At 40.2% G+C, this 16336-nt stretch overlaps 1 protein-coding gene across 1 annotated transcript in view; it reads right to left on the reverse strand.

The window, feature by feature from the left end:
* The window catches only part of TFAP2D (transcription factor AP-2 delta), a 49586-nt gene that overhangs the window by 22071 nt on the left and 11179 nt on the right, over positions 1-16336 (reverse strand). The window contains exons 4-6 of the mRNA XM_074864682.1: positions 10223-10388; positions 7358-7476; positions 1113-1254 (exon numbers count right to left, since the gene is read on the reverse strand). Coding sequence (XP_074720783.1) covers positions 1113-1254; positions 7358-7476; positions 10223-10388 — 427 coding nt within the window. The remainder of the gene's footprint in view (positions 1-1112; positions 1255-7357; positions 7477-10222; positions 10389-16336) is intronic.

A 16336-nucleotide genomic window follows, 5' to 3' on the forward strand; every position in this document is an offset into this window, starting at 1 on the left:
TCTGTTTATCACCCCAGGGAAGGATCACAGGTTATATTCATGGGATTAACAAGCCTGAGATGTTTCAGTGCATGTCACCTCTGGGTTACCTTCAGAGCAAAGAGCTCTGAATACAAGAGAGACACCAAGGCTAGGAATCCTGTTCCCCAAAACCAGATAAAGCAGAAGGACATTGGGATACAAATGACAATTGTGTTACTGGTCAGCCTTCTCTCCTACTATAAGGTGGTTCCTCTCTGTTGGATATATCCCATCCTGGATGGTTTCCAAACATTTCCAGCACTGGCATGGTTGTTTCAGACCTTGGGGTTTTGGCCTCAGCTTTTCTGCAGCCTCATTGTGTATCACTGCAGTAAGTGCAGGAAGAGTATGAATATGTTCAAGGCTACCCCATGCAGACATGCCACACATCTAGTGTAGGTCTACGTTGTTCCATGCAGACTATTTATTCCTGTTTCCCGTGGCTCAGGAAGGCTAATTCCTCCCTCATCAAGGCTAATTAACCTAAATGAAATGTTATCCTAACATGATGTTACTGCTTCAGGGAGGTGAGCGGCTGTTTAGAGCAAAGTCAGGTGTCTCTGTGTGTCTTTAATGGCTTTAGCAAAGCTCTCCTGCTGGTGTACATTGTTCCAGTGCCTTTGACTTCAGGGGAACTCTTGCAATTTCCTTCCAGAGAGGATCTATCCCTCTGCAAACCAGCTCTCTCTCAGCAGACTGACGATAATTATCCCACAGTAACCAGTACTTCAGTAGAAGCTTAGATCTCCTGTTAACATGCAAATGGGAGACAAAGCCAGTCTTTGTCCTATAGATCTTACCATGTAATAATGTCCCCTCCTCTCATCTAAACCAAAGCATCTGAGAAGAAGTATGTGCCTCCTTAACTGCAGACAGTGAGAGCATAGCCACTAAAACCTCATTGCAGTAAATAAGGTTCCTCTCACAGCATCTCTAAAGAAGATTACTCTCACTTGCTGTCAGTGAGTACTGTTGTGATAGCAGTCACCGCAATCCCAGCTCCATACTCCCACTCCTCCCTCCCCCAGCCCCCAGATCCAAAATGGAGAAGTGACAGACAGATTTCTTTTTTAGTTCCCCTCCCTTCTTACTTTGTCGCTAGGATCATCTTTTTCCTTGCTGTCTGCTCTTTCTGTTCCATGTGCTGTCTGGCAATGTGCTCTCCTACCGCCTTGGCAGGGAACTCTGTTTCACAGGTGTAGCCGAAATCTCTGGCCAAATGTAATGCTTCCCCTGTGGGCAAACAAAATGGGTCAGTCAGTTTTTGGTGTTATTATTATCATTATTATTATTATGCTTACATAATTTCTTCCGCTCTTAAAAAAAAAAAAAAAAAAAACAAAAAAACCCCACAAACCAAACCCAACCTACAATAACAAATCACTTTTGTAGACATTCATTCCCAATCTTAGTTACAGATTTCAGCCCTTTTGACCTGCTCATGCTTAGTCATCAGATGGTGCCAGCCAGAAGATAGGGAGGTTATTCCTTTCATGAGAAAATACTAGTCAAGACACTTGGGTTTACCTCCCTCCCCTGCCACCAGTAAGTACAGGGCAGCTGCTCACATTTTGTAAGTCCAGCTCATCACTGATATTTAAGGCATGGAAATTAGTCGAAGGTCAGAGTACATCAGTCTGAAGAGCTGAGATTCAGCCTTTGGTGTTTACTTCTCTGTCTCTAAAGGAAGAATAGCCTTCTACCCCAGGAGAGAGCTGTGGGGATAACATACGTTTCAGCATATTTGCTCAGGGGTTAAGCCAGCAGGCACATTACAAGTGCCCCACACTAAAGATGATCAGACCCTGAAGTAAAGCACAAGAAACAATCCTGTTTCCAAAAAGATTGCCATCAAAATTGACCAGACAAAACAAAAAGGGATGACAATGAAGAACATAATTATTGCTTTGTAGGTGGGGAAACCAAGGCAAAGGGAGTATGAGACTTGACTAGGCTTTGTGAGAAGTCTGTGACAGAGGCAGGCACTGAGCACCTCCCTACCTCACTGCAGAGACTGAACGCCATAACCCAATTCCATGCTGGGTGCCAAATGCCTCTGGAAGAACCTTCCCCTCTGTTCTAGTTTAGAGAATCCAGAATTTTATTTTAGGGTTTACTGAACACTCTATCCTGTATGCTGTGACTCTGACAACCTTGGTGTGGGATTTATCTGATCAAAAACAGATGCCCGGAGTGTGAACATCTGCGCCTAAGTTAGTGTTTCCCTGGTGGAAAATAGGCACTTCCAAATGACGTTTGCCCTCATATCATCATAGAAGGTAGAAATAGGTCAGGTACCAGAAGTGTATGTTGCAGCACGTCTGCATGAGTGACAGAGATGTGTTCCAAAATAGTTTTGGGGTTAAGGTGTTGTGGGGTTTTTATTTTATTTCTCTTTTTCTGAGTTGTGTGTTTGATTGCCATCATGAGAGGCAGCATTGGACTCTGGCTCTTTGGAGACCAGGCTGATGCTCCAGGTGAACAAGTAGGAGGGATGCAGGACCTGTAACACTTCCCTTTGAGAACATGTGAAGTGGAATTCCTCTGATTAAATCTCAATATTGACATCTGACCTAATACTTTCAAGTCATCAGAGACAAGCTAGCACGTGAAGCATGTATCATCCCATACTAAAGTAGGAGGTAAAAGTGGATCAGAGGAATTATAGAAAAGTCCAGGTTAGAAGGGAACTCAGATCACCTTCTGTTGAAAGCATGGCCTTAGATTAGGTTAATCATGGACTTTTCAAGCCTAGTCTTGAATATTTCCAACCATGGAGATTTCACAGCTTTTCTGAGCAACCTAACCAAATGTTCAATTATTAATTTAATTAAATTGTTAATCACCCAGAAGTCCCTCTTGACTGCAGTGAGATGTGAGAGGACATGGTAGAGGTAAGGAGATGAATCCCATCCCCAGCAAGACTGGGTCTGTTCTGCACAGACCTGAAGAAGCCAAGGAAGGTGAGAACTTCCATGGAAGGAGCGGTCCTGTGCCGGGGGCAGCAGGAGGTATAAGGAAGCATATGAACTGACCTCTATTACAGACCTTACTCTCCACCTTTTCAGAATTTATTATCTCTTCTATCACTGGAGTTTTTACCAGAAAAATACCTTTTGTTTCCACAAGCAAATACTTTGTGTTGCGCTTATCTGACCTAATTGGATTCAGGTACTAGTAAAATACATGCACTACTCCCAGGGAATTTGAATTGAAAGCTGATGTACTCTATGAATGCACATTAGAACTATGCAGGGGGTAGGTGTTCTAAATTACAACATCAAATTATAAACAAAAATACAAATCCGGACATGAAAACACTCTGCAGTGTTTTCTCATATCTCGTTGTTGAGCAAAGATGTAATTTTGAGCCTGAACCACATGATGATTCCATATTTAGAAGTGGATTGTTAAATGCTTCTATACGTATTAATTTTTGTTAATCTCAGTGGATAGAGGTGCTGTGTATTACTGTTCAGTAAGAAATAAGTTTGCTTGGTGGGGGAAAATAGTTTGTACAAAAAATGTCGTAAAAGATGTTCTTTCTTTTTCTACATCATAATTTGGACAAACATTTATTTCAGGAGAGAATATGGAAATGTTGGAAATGTGGATGAACTGACCTCTTTTCTTTGACCTTAGATTTGCCGCCTTCTGCCCAGTTATTATTTAAGTCAAGGAGGAGTCATACTAAAAGCAGAAACCCCTAAAATCCCTGGCTTTTACAGCCAGTTGCCTTGTTTCAATCTAAAATAAAATTTTCCTGTGTGCAATATCTGCACCTCTTTCCTCCTGCAGAGACAAAGAATGGGTGCTGGGCATCGTTGACTCTTTCTCTTTAAATCCAGCACATGGCTTTGCAGCTATAGGCAGCTCTGCCTTTCCTATATAATTTCACAATTGACCAGAGAGCTTTGCATGATGGAAAAGGACAGTTGTTGAAGCTGAATTGTCAGAGACAGCTCTGGAAAGCCTCAGTGGAGAGACCAGCCGTGTACCTTGACAGGTTTTTGTGGGCAGGTGCAAGGAGCAGCGTGCCTGTCTCCTGGGTCTAGCAAGAGTGAGAGATGCTCCTATGCAGAGTGAAGGCAGAAGCTGCGTCCCAGGGGAGGGACTCTCGGCATCTGAACCTCCTACTCTCTCCTCGGCTTTGCCTCCTCCGGATGCTCTACCCAGCAGAAACGCTACCCAGGGGGAGGAGGGACAGGCGGGAGGTGGAAGGAAAGTTTTTTCTATTTATAGGGTGAGAAGGGAGGAGGAACAAGTGGAAGGATATTTAAACAAAGGCTGGTGGGGGAGAAGTGTGACAGTTGATAGCAGGGTGAAAAAAGTAACCGCTGACCTATTTTTCTCAAGAGTTTTGGTCCCCAAATGATGAATGTCATCAATTTGTGTCTAGGAAATTTAGTGTCTTAATTAGGTTTGACAGGAAAAAAAAATCCAGCTTTTTTGTAAGTGCTTTTTATGTTTTGATTTTGGGGTTTTTTTGTAAAAAACTCGATGGTTTTAAAATCACTCATGCAAGGCTTTTACCTGTGTCTGCAATCACATTTATGCTATGTCTCTGCCTTATAAGTAACCTGTCCAAACAGAAGGGGAAATCTCCCCTCTTCTCACATACTTTCTCGCTCCCACTGGGGATGCTTTTGCCTCCTTCGAGCCAGCTGTAAGGCTTAGCTTTGGCAATGCTAGTATTTAACGTGGGAGCCTTTATTGTATTAGCTAAAATGTAGGAATTTCCCTTTTAGAGCTGAAAAATGACCTTTCCCTTCACCTAATCCAGGCACTAGAGGGCATCCCTCACCTACAGGTTGCACAAAGGTTTGTCCCATACTGCTGTGGAGAGTCTTGCAGTGCTGAGTTCATTCTCCCAGTCTGTCTTTCCAGCCATTCTGCTAATTTATGTGGATGACAACGTAAAGAACAGAACTGATCTGTCAAGCAGTTCCTACTTTGAGCCCCAGAAGTCCCTACCAAAGACACTAAAGAATGCAACCCAACCAAAACAAGAGTAACAATAAACACCCAGCAGCCATGCTGAACCCCAAAAGAAGTAAGTTTGAAGAAAACAAGAGGCCACAGAATCATTTTCATAAAGTCTGGATCTTCACATGACCACCACAGCCTAGAAATTCATTGCAGTTCCTCTGTTGACCTTACTGCTTTGGGGAGCAGTACTTCACAAAACTCAATGATTTTAGTCTGTTTTAGAGGAAGAGAAGTCTTAGTCATGCCAGAGACTTTTGAGATGGCTTTAGCCAATATACTTAATTACCATACAACTAATTTTGCCTTTTCTTACCTCAAACAGATATTCAAGAGGTTGAGCACATTCCTACCTTACAGAGATATTAAAAGCCTCGATACATGGAAGACTGTGAGGACCTTTAGTAATAATAAATTTGGAACCATCAAAGTAATCAAGAGTGTCACAATCCTGGGTACTTATAAGAAGTCCACACAGTGCATCTGATATTTAGGGATTTAATAAGACTAACAAACCACGATGTCAATTTGTGTATTGATATCACACAGAAAAAGCCAATGTTGTTTTCTTCATGTCCTCTAAAACCTGGAAGAAGGCTGTGTCTTTCCATTTCTACCTCCTCCAGCAGCAGGAGCCATTGAGGGATGGGTTTTCTTACAGAAACCATGCTACAAGTTAGTTCCTCTTGGAAGTAATATCCTCATGTACAAAGGGAGGACTGGTTACATAGACAGAAAATGAGCTACATTTTGTGTTTGGTTGGAATGTTAGTGCACACAGTGGTGCCTTTCCTAAAAATTCCAGTAGACAAAATTAATGATTGGCATGTCTACGCAAAAATGTCTCTGTTAAAGTGAGCTCAGTCTCCTCTACATATCTTTAGGACTCACAGTAAGCAAGAACAAAAGCAATGCCATAGTCTCGATAATAGGTTTGCTGTTGGCTTTGAGTAAAGACAGGGAGGCAAGCACAGCTCCATCCCAAGATAAAAAAGGAATCTAATTCTGATTTAAAGTACTTTGCTGTCAATCCCAGGCCAGCAGCTGAAAGAGGGTTTCCTCTCTCTCAATCTCTTCTAATGATGAGTAGCTGGCCACATAGCTCTGTTAATTCTTCCCTGCTAGGAATCAAGATGGATGAAGGACTGTGAGGGTAGGAACAGCCCTTATTCTCCTGAACTGGGGAAGAAAATTCCCTTTTCTAAGACTATAACACCATTACTGCTTTCTCTTTATTGCCAGCAGGTGTGATAGGGACACACTTGTGTTTCAGAGCAGTCTCACTGTAGTTCTGCATGCTCAGTGTCCTCTGAGAACCTTAGACTCTCCTCTTAGATGGTGAAAAACATCCACTGTTGTGGATTCAGCACTATTTCTCCATCCTTTGAGAGATTAAAAACCTGTCTAGACGAGGTCCTGAGCAACCTCTTCTAATTGACCCTGCTTTGAGCAGGAGGGTTGGACTAGAAGACCACCAGAGGTCCCTTCCAGCCTCAACCTTTCTGTAATTCTGTGATTCTGTGGTAATATGTGCTGAGATCTCAGCCTACATACCTAGATCTGCATGGACCTTTCAGGTTATGATCCTAGAAGGTGCTGACATTTAGGATGAGCTGAGTGCTCTCAAGATCAAGGAGGAGGGACCTGAAATTCCGAGAGCTGCTACTCACAACCAGACAACAAACTGAGTACTTAGTGGAGTCACCCAGAATAGAAACAATTCAGGTAGAGTTTCTTCCCTTTGCCTGAGGGGTTTGAACCTGCATCTCCCAGCTGAAGGTTTGAAGACCCCAGCAGTATTTGGTGAATGATATTTAAACAACAACTAAAGGCCAAGAAAGTATCTCCTGGGCCTGTGTAGAGTTTATCTGAAAACAGATTTCATTCATTTAGGGGGGCGGGGGGGGGCAGGGGGGGGACACGACACACACAGTCTTTTCTAAATATTATGCCTTCTTATGGGGAAAAAAAACCCCTACATTTTTGGATCAGTTCCAGGAAATTCACAAGTTTAAAAAAGAGGAGGATAAACAAACCTACTTATAGAGTTGGTATAAGACATTCATCTTTCTCACAAGAACACTTGGATCATCGATTTGTAAGTCAGATCCCAGCACAGAAAACACAGATCAATGCTGAGGAAACTGCAGGACCAAACCACTTGCTGGGAGCCAAGACATCTCAAGAGTGAACTTCCATTTTGCCACTCATTCTGTCTGTGGCTTTAGGCAAGTCAGTTCTCCTCTTTGTACAAAATACAGATTATGGTGTTTAACACTGTGGCTGAAAAATGTATACAGGGAAACATTTTAATTATGTTTATATCATATTGTAATATTATAAACTCTACCTTCTACCAAGGAAGTCAAGAGTGTGACATTTGCTGCTTTTCTTCTTCCTGCAGGCAAATTCAGTCCCAGTCTGTCTAATTTTTCTCGCAAGCAGCGTCCTCCGTTCTTGGATTTTGCTCTATCACGAGAGAACAGTAGGAGAGATAAACTTATCTTTATTCTGCATTTTTTCCCCATGTTAATATAAATCTAGAAATTGTACACACCTTATTCACAAATGTGTGGGGTAATGCCTGCACTAATGACATGAATGGAAAATCTTTCAGAGCTGTATTCTTAACATCCTGCTCACTCTATGTGAGGCTTTCATGTTGGTTCTTTGACAGAGTTAGACATTTTAATGCCTGTCACAGGGTCATCAGATCTTTAGACAGCTTTCCACCAAGTGGAACCCATCATCTTGATTTGGGCACAGAGCCTGAGATTACAATGTCTGAATATAAATATTGACAGTGCAGTTGGTTATATCTGATTTAGCCACCCCAGGCTCCAAAGACAATGGAAAGAGAAACGTGCACTTCTAGAATGATATTAAACAGATATCTGGAATGAGGGGACTTTATCCATCTCTCTCACCTGGTTATAAAAGGAAGCCAAATAGCTACTGAAATGTAGATATCTATGTGGAACCCAGCTCTAGCTATCCCTCTATAATTTATGTAGATACCTGGGTACTTAGAAATGTAGTCTACAGCGCCCAATACTTACAAGGAAGAAGGATAAGGGAATAGGAAATGCTGAAGCTAAAATCCCAGCCATCATTGATTATCTATGCCCCTATCCCAAATATCTATGCCACTTTGCTCTCATAAAATGGTTTCTGGTGCATCCCACACCTGCTTTTCTGCAGTACCTCAGTGTTTGAAGCATTTGAGACATATCCACCTATGCAGCAGACATAGGTTCAATTTCTTCCTCAGCCTGGGGGAATTTTAACCTGTGTCTTTCAGACAAATGCAGCAGCCAGCTGGCAGCAAATAACTAATGTTAAAATGCTTAAACATTGAATAGAGCAGTGACTGCAACCCAGATCCCTCCCATCCCAAATGAATGACCTGGTCATTAGATAATAGAGTCATTACTACAGTTACACCTTTGCTTTTGTCCAAAAAATATTTAATTAGCCTCAAATGAGATGGAAGGATCCTCAGCTCAGAATAACCAATCAATGAGTATTAAGCATGCCTAACTAGATATTTTGAGGTGCAGGTTCAAGTTCCTTCAGGCCGAGGTAGGAACCAAACTTGGAATACCACCATTTAGATGGTCATTTTTATGAGCTAAGAGATACCACAACTATGACCATGTTGTATGTCAGGAAATGTCTTCTGAGAACATTTAATTCTGAATTAAAACTAGCTGTGGAAATACTTAGATGGTGACTGCTGACAGGATGAAAAAAACAACCCTGCCAGGTGTTAGGGAAACCATGAACAAGAGTTGGTTTTGCCACATCTCTGCTGGTCAACTGCAGAGTGTTTGAATCTGTTCTCTAGTTGTCACACATACAGATAAAGCCTGACCAAATTTATTCATTTACACTGTCTGCTTCATAAAACAGAATTAGCACATCCAAACTGCTGGCTGGGAGTAGTCCCTGGTTTTTGCAAACGCCTGAACCATGCCCAAGGTTAATTTGGAAAAGTGATATTTGGTCTGTGTCAAAAACTTATGGGGATCATTCTAGCATTTTAACAAAACAGAGAAATGAGTCCCCTTGTTCAGGCTGATGCCCTTGCATTCTTACTAGCTTGTACTGGTATTGATGAAGCCTCTGGTATGAGTATTTAAAGTCAATATTTCTGTGACTATTAGCTGAAAGCCTCTCCAAGGTGAAGCAGTAACAGAGGAAAACTTTGTGGATGAAGATTTTGGATTTCAATGCCTATAGAGGCAGGTAAATGGGGCTTGTACTCCTGAAACAATTTTGTGATCTATAGTCCTTATTCTGCAAGATGGTTCAAGACACCTCCTGGACTACTACATATCTTAGAATATTGCAGGTTAGTTAAAATGACTTTCAGTATAAGTAGGAGGATGAGTGTGGCCTTCAGTGACAGCAGTGAAATAGCCTGTGACTTTCCAGCTAGTTTTGATCAAAGGGGATTCAAGTAGTTTATGCCATCTAAGTTGACGCCTCAGGGACATTGCAATTTACATATGCCTGGCTAAATTACAGTTGCCTCCTTGTTTTCCACTTGCCATGTGAGGCACTGTCTGCCACTTTCCTCCTTGCTGCTACAGCTCTCTGCAGGCATCTACTCTGGTCAGTGAAGGGTCAGAGGCAAAACTGTACCTAATTACTTGCTTCTCCTCCAGTATCAGAATGTGAAAAATAAACCCAGCATATTCTGCTAAGTCTACCTCTTCTGTAATCAAAAAGCATACAAGGGAGAACATGAGAAAAAGGCATCCCTCTACTTCCATGTTTTAGGTATTTGATGAGTGAGGGCTGTAACTACACTTGGTAAAACAATTTACTTTGAAACAGTTTCTCAACAAGGAGTCAGATTTGTAGCTCTGGTGAAATTTTCCACACTCTAAGGGTCTTCTTTTTTTCATTCAACACAAGGCAAAATGACACCTCTCCATCTCTGATGAGTAATTGAACTGAGAGGGTAGAAAAAAAATCAGTTCAATGAAAACTGTAAACTTTTTGTGAAGAATGTCAACACAATCTTAATGTTTCTCATTTACTGAAAATTTCCCTAGAAACAGCGTTCACTCCCAACCCATCTCCTTCTGCTTTCCCAAACTGTGACCACTTATCCAAGAGGGGAAGAAGAACAAAACCTATTTGTAGAAAATAAAATTACAGAAATTATAGCACTGTATAGGACTTGTTATTCCCCCCTTCAACTTACCTTCTCAAAATGCCTCCTAAGAGGGAAGCATTGAGGCATTCTGGTGGTGAAAGGCGCCTCTTCACCTCTGCAATCGTCACTTTGTACTTCGAAGTGGAGCTGAGGAGAGATAAGCGACCAGGGACAGAGCAGAACAGGTCGGTGGGGTTGACAACACAGGTGCCACCTACAAAACAAAAGAAATGTTAGAGTGGGGGAAAACTCATATTTCATGTTTTGATAAATTCAATCATGAAGAACAATTTTTTTGTTTACTTGCGATTGCTTTTGTTACTGTTTTTGCTGGGGGTTTTGGAGTATTTTGGGGGTGGTAATTTCATTTTTTGTTTTGTTTTTAAATATTGCATCAGATTGTTGCTTTGAGCAAAATGAATGAATTGAAATTTCAGTCTGGGAAAAGTGAACTATTAGATCTTAAAAGCTTTACAGTCAAATTAGATCATTACGGCTACCTTATTTCATGCTCAGTAGAAATTACATATTGTCTGTCTTTCGAGCCTGGTATCTGGTATGATTAACAGCATAAGATTGAATCAGGTTCAAGTATCAGTCAGGATTTTAAAAATGCAGTTGGTGAAAAATTTAGGACATTAATTCTAATGAGTAATGTTCATTTTAACTCTCATAGCAGTGTTTAGGATAACAAAGATGCAACGGCACTATAGGTTTGCAGTGATTTGCACCCAGAACGGCTTTCCATGCCTTTGAACTCTCATATGCTCCTTCTAAAGTTAGGTCAAATCCTCAGCTGATGTTAAAGATTGAAAGCTATTGAGCTACATCAGTTTATCTCAGGTTATTTCTGGAACTGTTTATTTCTTGAAAGTGGCAATAACTTGGCCTGGGTCTAAAACTGCTGAATGATCACCAAATCTTTCAATGAAGACTGTGATCAATAAATCCTCAGGCAAAATCAAGCTTTTAACTTAAAGTTAATATGTGAGAGAGCAAGAGAGAAAACTTTCTCTGCAACTGATCCAAAAGGATGTTACAAACTCACAGGGAAAAAAAATAATCTTAAGGACAAGCACGTATTTTATCACCAAGTGCAAAACACTTTTCTTTGACCTGCCTTCTCCAACCTAACTACAATAAAAAATTCTGTGGAAGAAATAAATCTTACTACTTCATGCACAATTCTTCCCTGGGGAAAGATGAGAAAAAAGAATGAGCTGCATATGACAGTGGTATAAAATATCATATAATTCAATGCACTACTAGAAGGAGTTTGGATGATTTCTGTGAGGACAATGATATAAAGACCTTCTTACAGCAGAATGAATCTGTGCTCATCGTTCATGTTTAAAGAAAAGATACTGTATTTTTTAAACTACCATGGCAATTTCTTCTCTCCTGTGAACACCTTAATCTTTTTGTGCTGCAAGAGCTCACTTTATTATGCTAAAAAAATTTTGTTTGTGATCTACATTCTGTAATGTGAATAGAATAGAATAGAATAGAATAGAATAGAATAGAATAGAATAGAATAGAATAGAATAGAATAGAATAGAATAGAATAGAAAAAAGAAGAAAATAATAGCTCACTTTGGACAAGATCCTGACACCTTTACTTTGTCTTCTTCCACATGCGATCCCTCTTAAAAGTAAGGTTACTATGTATGCTCCAGTTTTAGCAGAGACAGAGGAATATAACTGGAGGATGAAACATCATTAAAGGCAGACTATTGCTTGCTTACATAAAGCAAACAGAATTTCTTTCCAAATATTTCAACTCTTGAAGGTATATTTAAACATTTGTGCTGACAGCAAAACCAGAAAAGAACATCTCCTGATATAAATCCCAGATGGGTGATATCCTGTCTTAGTACAGCAGGATATTTTATGACTTTTCTAATTATGCTAGAGGATAGATATTAGTGTCCACTTCGCAGACAGAATATAGAGACAAATCATGCATCGCCAAACATATAGACACATCAAGGGCACTTATGCACATTTGTGCATAGCTCAAAGCTACAATTCATGAGCTCATATGCTCAAATACAGAAATCTGGTGCCACATGCCTGAAATGTTTTTGGTTTTTTGTTGTTTTGGTGTTTGGGTTTGGGGGTTGGGGTTTTTTTTTTTTTTCATATCTGAGGCAGGGCTGCACAGAAACTTATAAATATTTTCAATCAACATTTTTAAACTTCTGGTCTGTCAGGTACATTTGTGTTAACACTGAATAGATTTGTTTGTTTGGCATCTCCTGCCACACAATACATATACACACGTGTACATATATACGTGTCAAGAAAACAGTAGCAATGTGTACATATTTATTTACTTCAATAAGTCTGTAAATTTTATAATGAGTGAGACTGTACTGAAATCAGTGTCATATTAAAGTTTATCTTCTTGCCAGGTTAAGCCAGTATGCATACCATTTATGCCAGATAAATAATTGTTCCTTTAATCCAAAAACCTGTTACCCTGCAGCTGCTCCTACCCTAACCAGAATTTACTGGAACACGTCTCATTACTATTTAGTAGAAGGTTATTTACAGTCTAAAATGTTCAAAAATATCATGCCTATGCAATGTGTTCTTAAACAAAGCAATTCCAGGTAAGCCAGATATGGGCTAAAAGTAAAAGAAAACAACAAGTATAAATCAGTTGCTTTCCAGAAACATGGAGAACAACTTGCAAATTACAAGAATGTAAAATCTGTTGCATATAATTATTTCACTATATTAATTATTCATTGACACAGCAACAGAGCACGGTGTGGTGCTTTCTAGATGAAGCTATGTCTTTGTCACAAACTGTGTGCAGTTTTGAAGGCACGGATCTCCTACCACAAACACCACCTTAGAGAAGAGGTGGGTGAAGTCCTGGCCTTTACACCAGGTGGTAAATAGAAAAAGGCATGACAATAAACAAAGGGAGGGCTGCTGGAAAGAGAAAGGAAAGGATACATGCAACCACACTGGAAGACAAAGGGTTAGGTTTCTTGCCAAACATACACACTTTAGTGTGTTCCTTCCCCCATATTCCAATCATGCATGAGAGTGGACAAATTATTTTGTGAAGAAGTGCAGCTCAATGGGGAGAGGACAAGCTACATTTTAAGTTGCACTAAACAGCAGTGGCAGCAAACAGCTTTTCTTTCCCATCAACCCAATGCCAGTGTAGGGGCTGTTGGAAAAGTCAACCCTTGTTCAACTGTTGAGCTGGTCTTGTCATAACAGGGTATTTGAGAGGTGGGATGCTAACAGACACCAGCTGAAGAAGCAGAAGAAAATGCCCTCAGAAATAGAATGGAAATAATGCCTTTCATGAGTCTAGCAGTTCAACCTGAAGATCCCTATTTCTTTTAGCAGCTTTTACTTGCTTTAGAAGTCTTTACAGACTGGCTTCTGGTGCCAGGATACATAAGACCCCATGAGCTCATCAAATGAAGAGCCCCTTACATAGTCACAGCAAAGTAATGTGCCCACCTTTCTTTATAGAAGGGAAAACTGTGGCCATTGCTCCCTGACTAGTTACCCACACCATTGGTCCTACTGCAAGGCTAGGGAAAAGAAAATGAGAGCAGGCAGAAGGTGAGATAACTGGTAGGATCATCCAGCAGATTGCCTCAACAATTTTGTACTCTGAATACCACGTGAAATGGGCCTGTGAATGTTAAAAAGACTCTTTTTAGGACAACTGTTTATTCCCACAGGGAAGTGATTGCGTGGTCTGGTCTGACATCATCTGTTGCCATAAGATACTGTGTTAGAGATGACTGTAAATGGTGATAGTTGTGCTCTTACAGCCACAGCGATCTAAAGACACAAGTAAGACAAGATTTAGAAGAAGGAAATATCTTTTGTATTGCAACTGGTAGATTAGGAAAAAAAAAAAAAAAGAAAGAAGGGAAGCTTTCAGGCACACAAACCCTTCTTCAGGGCTTCTCTTTCATCCCTCTCTATTCAATTACTTCTTCTTTGTTCATGACAGAGTTTTACCCTCTGATCTGTCATCTTCATGTTGATTTCAACAAATATGATTGTCCAAAAGGCAAAAGATGGGTGAGGAAGAGATATGCTTTGTGCCGCAGACCACATTTGGGTGAAAGACCCAGGGCCCAATACTGCCATAAACTTAAGCTCCTCAGCTACCAAGTCACCTCAGGAGATTACCTATAACCTGATCTAGGGGAAGATGTCCCTGCTCATTGCAGGGGGTTTGAACTACATGGCTTTTAAAGGTCCCTTCCAGCCCAAACTGTTCTATGTTTGTATTCTATTCTATGATTATTGTCAAGTGGTCTGAGGGAGAGGAATAACAAAGACTATGTTTATTTTTGCTACTTTACTTTTCGGGCCCAATCCTTTTCCTTCTGCTGACTGATTCATGCTCAGCACAACATACCCCATTGTGTCAACTGCTCTTTTGCTTTGTTTCCCAAGCCTACGATGAACAAAACTTAGGCTATGTGATACTGCAAAAGGTAGTCACAGCAAACGTCAGAAGAGTATTTTCCCTTCCTTATTCCCGTCTCCCCATCAAATAGCACAAGTCAGTACAAAATGCCAACACAAGCTGATGATGGGTTGTGTAGATGACAGCAGCAAGAACAACAGAGCCAGACTTTAACCCAACAGTCTTGTCAACACAATGAAAATCCCAATAACGCATGATGCAAAAAGAGCTTGGTCTGTTTTGATTGTAGGTTTCCCTTTGTATAGACGAAGAGGACAATAGGGTGGCTGGGGTGCAATGATTTATCATGATTTAGTTACGTTCTTGGGCATCTGCTGAAATGTAAGTCTCCCTGATGCCCCAAGAGTTAAGTATTTGTGCATCTTTTCATTGACAAAATCCATATTCTCACCTGCTTTATGCTGTTCATAATAAGTACTGCTATTGCTTTATTAGGAATGAGAGAGAAATATCCGTTGATGTCACTGGGTTGGGGATTTTTTTGCACTTCAGGTACAAATTTTTTTGAATCTGTGTCTATAATTTTGTATAGCTACACACATCCCTACACTCTGCAAGGCAATTTCTTATTTGTTAATCATAACAGCTGCAACATGATGGGTATTTTATATTCATTCAGGAAGAGGTAGTCCCTTTCTCCAAGTTATTCACTCATAAATATCATGCAGTTATGGGAGGAAACATCATAATATACTGGTGACAACAGCACAGAAATACTGTGACAACAGTGCAGAAGTACTGTTTATTTTGTTTTTCAGGATATACACGTTTGTGTGCTTGTGTTCATTATTAAGTATAAGCACGCATGAGTGCCTACAGATTAATCTTATATAAAATATTAATAACATGCTATGCTTTTTATTAGTCTATTATTTATATCTACAGGTGTTGTTAGTAGGACTCTCCAATTCATAGTGTATTTTCTACTCTGTTCTGAAATTCTGGCAAGTTTACAGTACGTTGTAAAATGAAGACATGAAAATCTGCCTCTCCTCAGCTTTTTTTTCCCCTAGCAAGCAGCAAATCTAAGCAAGCAGTTACCTGTGTAGAGTTTATAAGTATGATTTAATCCCATGTTCATTTCCCAAAGGTCTATAAGCAATTTAAAATGTTCTCCAAATTATCCTCACGTGACTCTATCATTAATCTCAGGAACTAAATATTCAGAATTCTCAAACTCATCTCCATTTGTCAGGAAAAATAGTAAACACTGCGCTTCCCCCCCCCCCCCCCCCCCCCCCAGTTATTCTTTTGGTTTCAGTTAATTTAACAAACTTTGCATGATGTAAGTAGTCATGTAAACCACCTTGTTCCATGGACATAATTCTGAGATAATGTCCCTCACTACAACACTCATGCTAAGAAAACAAAGACATGCCTGCATGCACAAAATGTGGTTTTTTTTAATATAAACCAGGAGATTCAGTAGGACTGAGGAGATGGTCAGCAGTTTTTAAGACCAGCCTCTTACCTATAAAGTGGTTTTAGGGCTATTAAGCATGTTAAGAGTTTTAAGTTTAAACAATGTTAAAAAAATTAGTTGGGGAGAAGCAAAGTAGTATGGTGGAAAACAGAGTAATATAAATAAGGGGGATTGCTACAGGAACTCAACTTTAAAGACTGCATGAATGTGCAAAAGGATTTTAATCTCAGGCACCCACAGTCTGTTATCAAGATGTATC

Source organism: Strix uralensis, chromosome 3, assembly GCF_047716275.1.
Source record: "Strix uralensis isolate ZFMK-TIS-50842 chromosome 3, bStrUra1, whole genome shotgun sequence".
Classification (NCBI taxonomy): Eukaryota; Metazoa; Chordata; class Aves; order Strigiformes; family Strigidae; genus Strix; species Strix uralensis.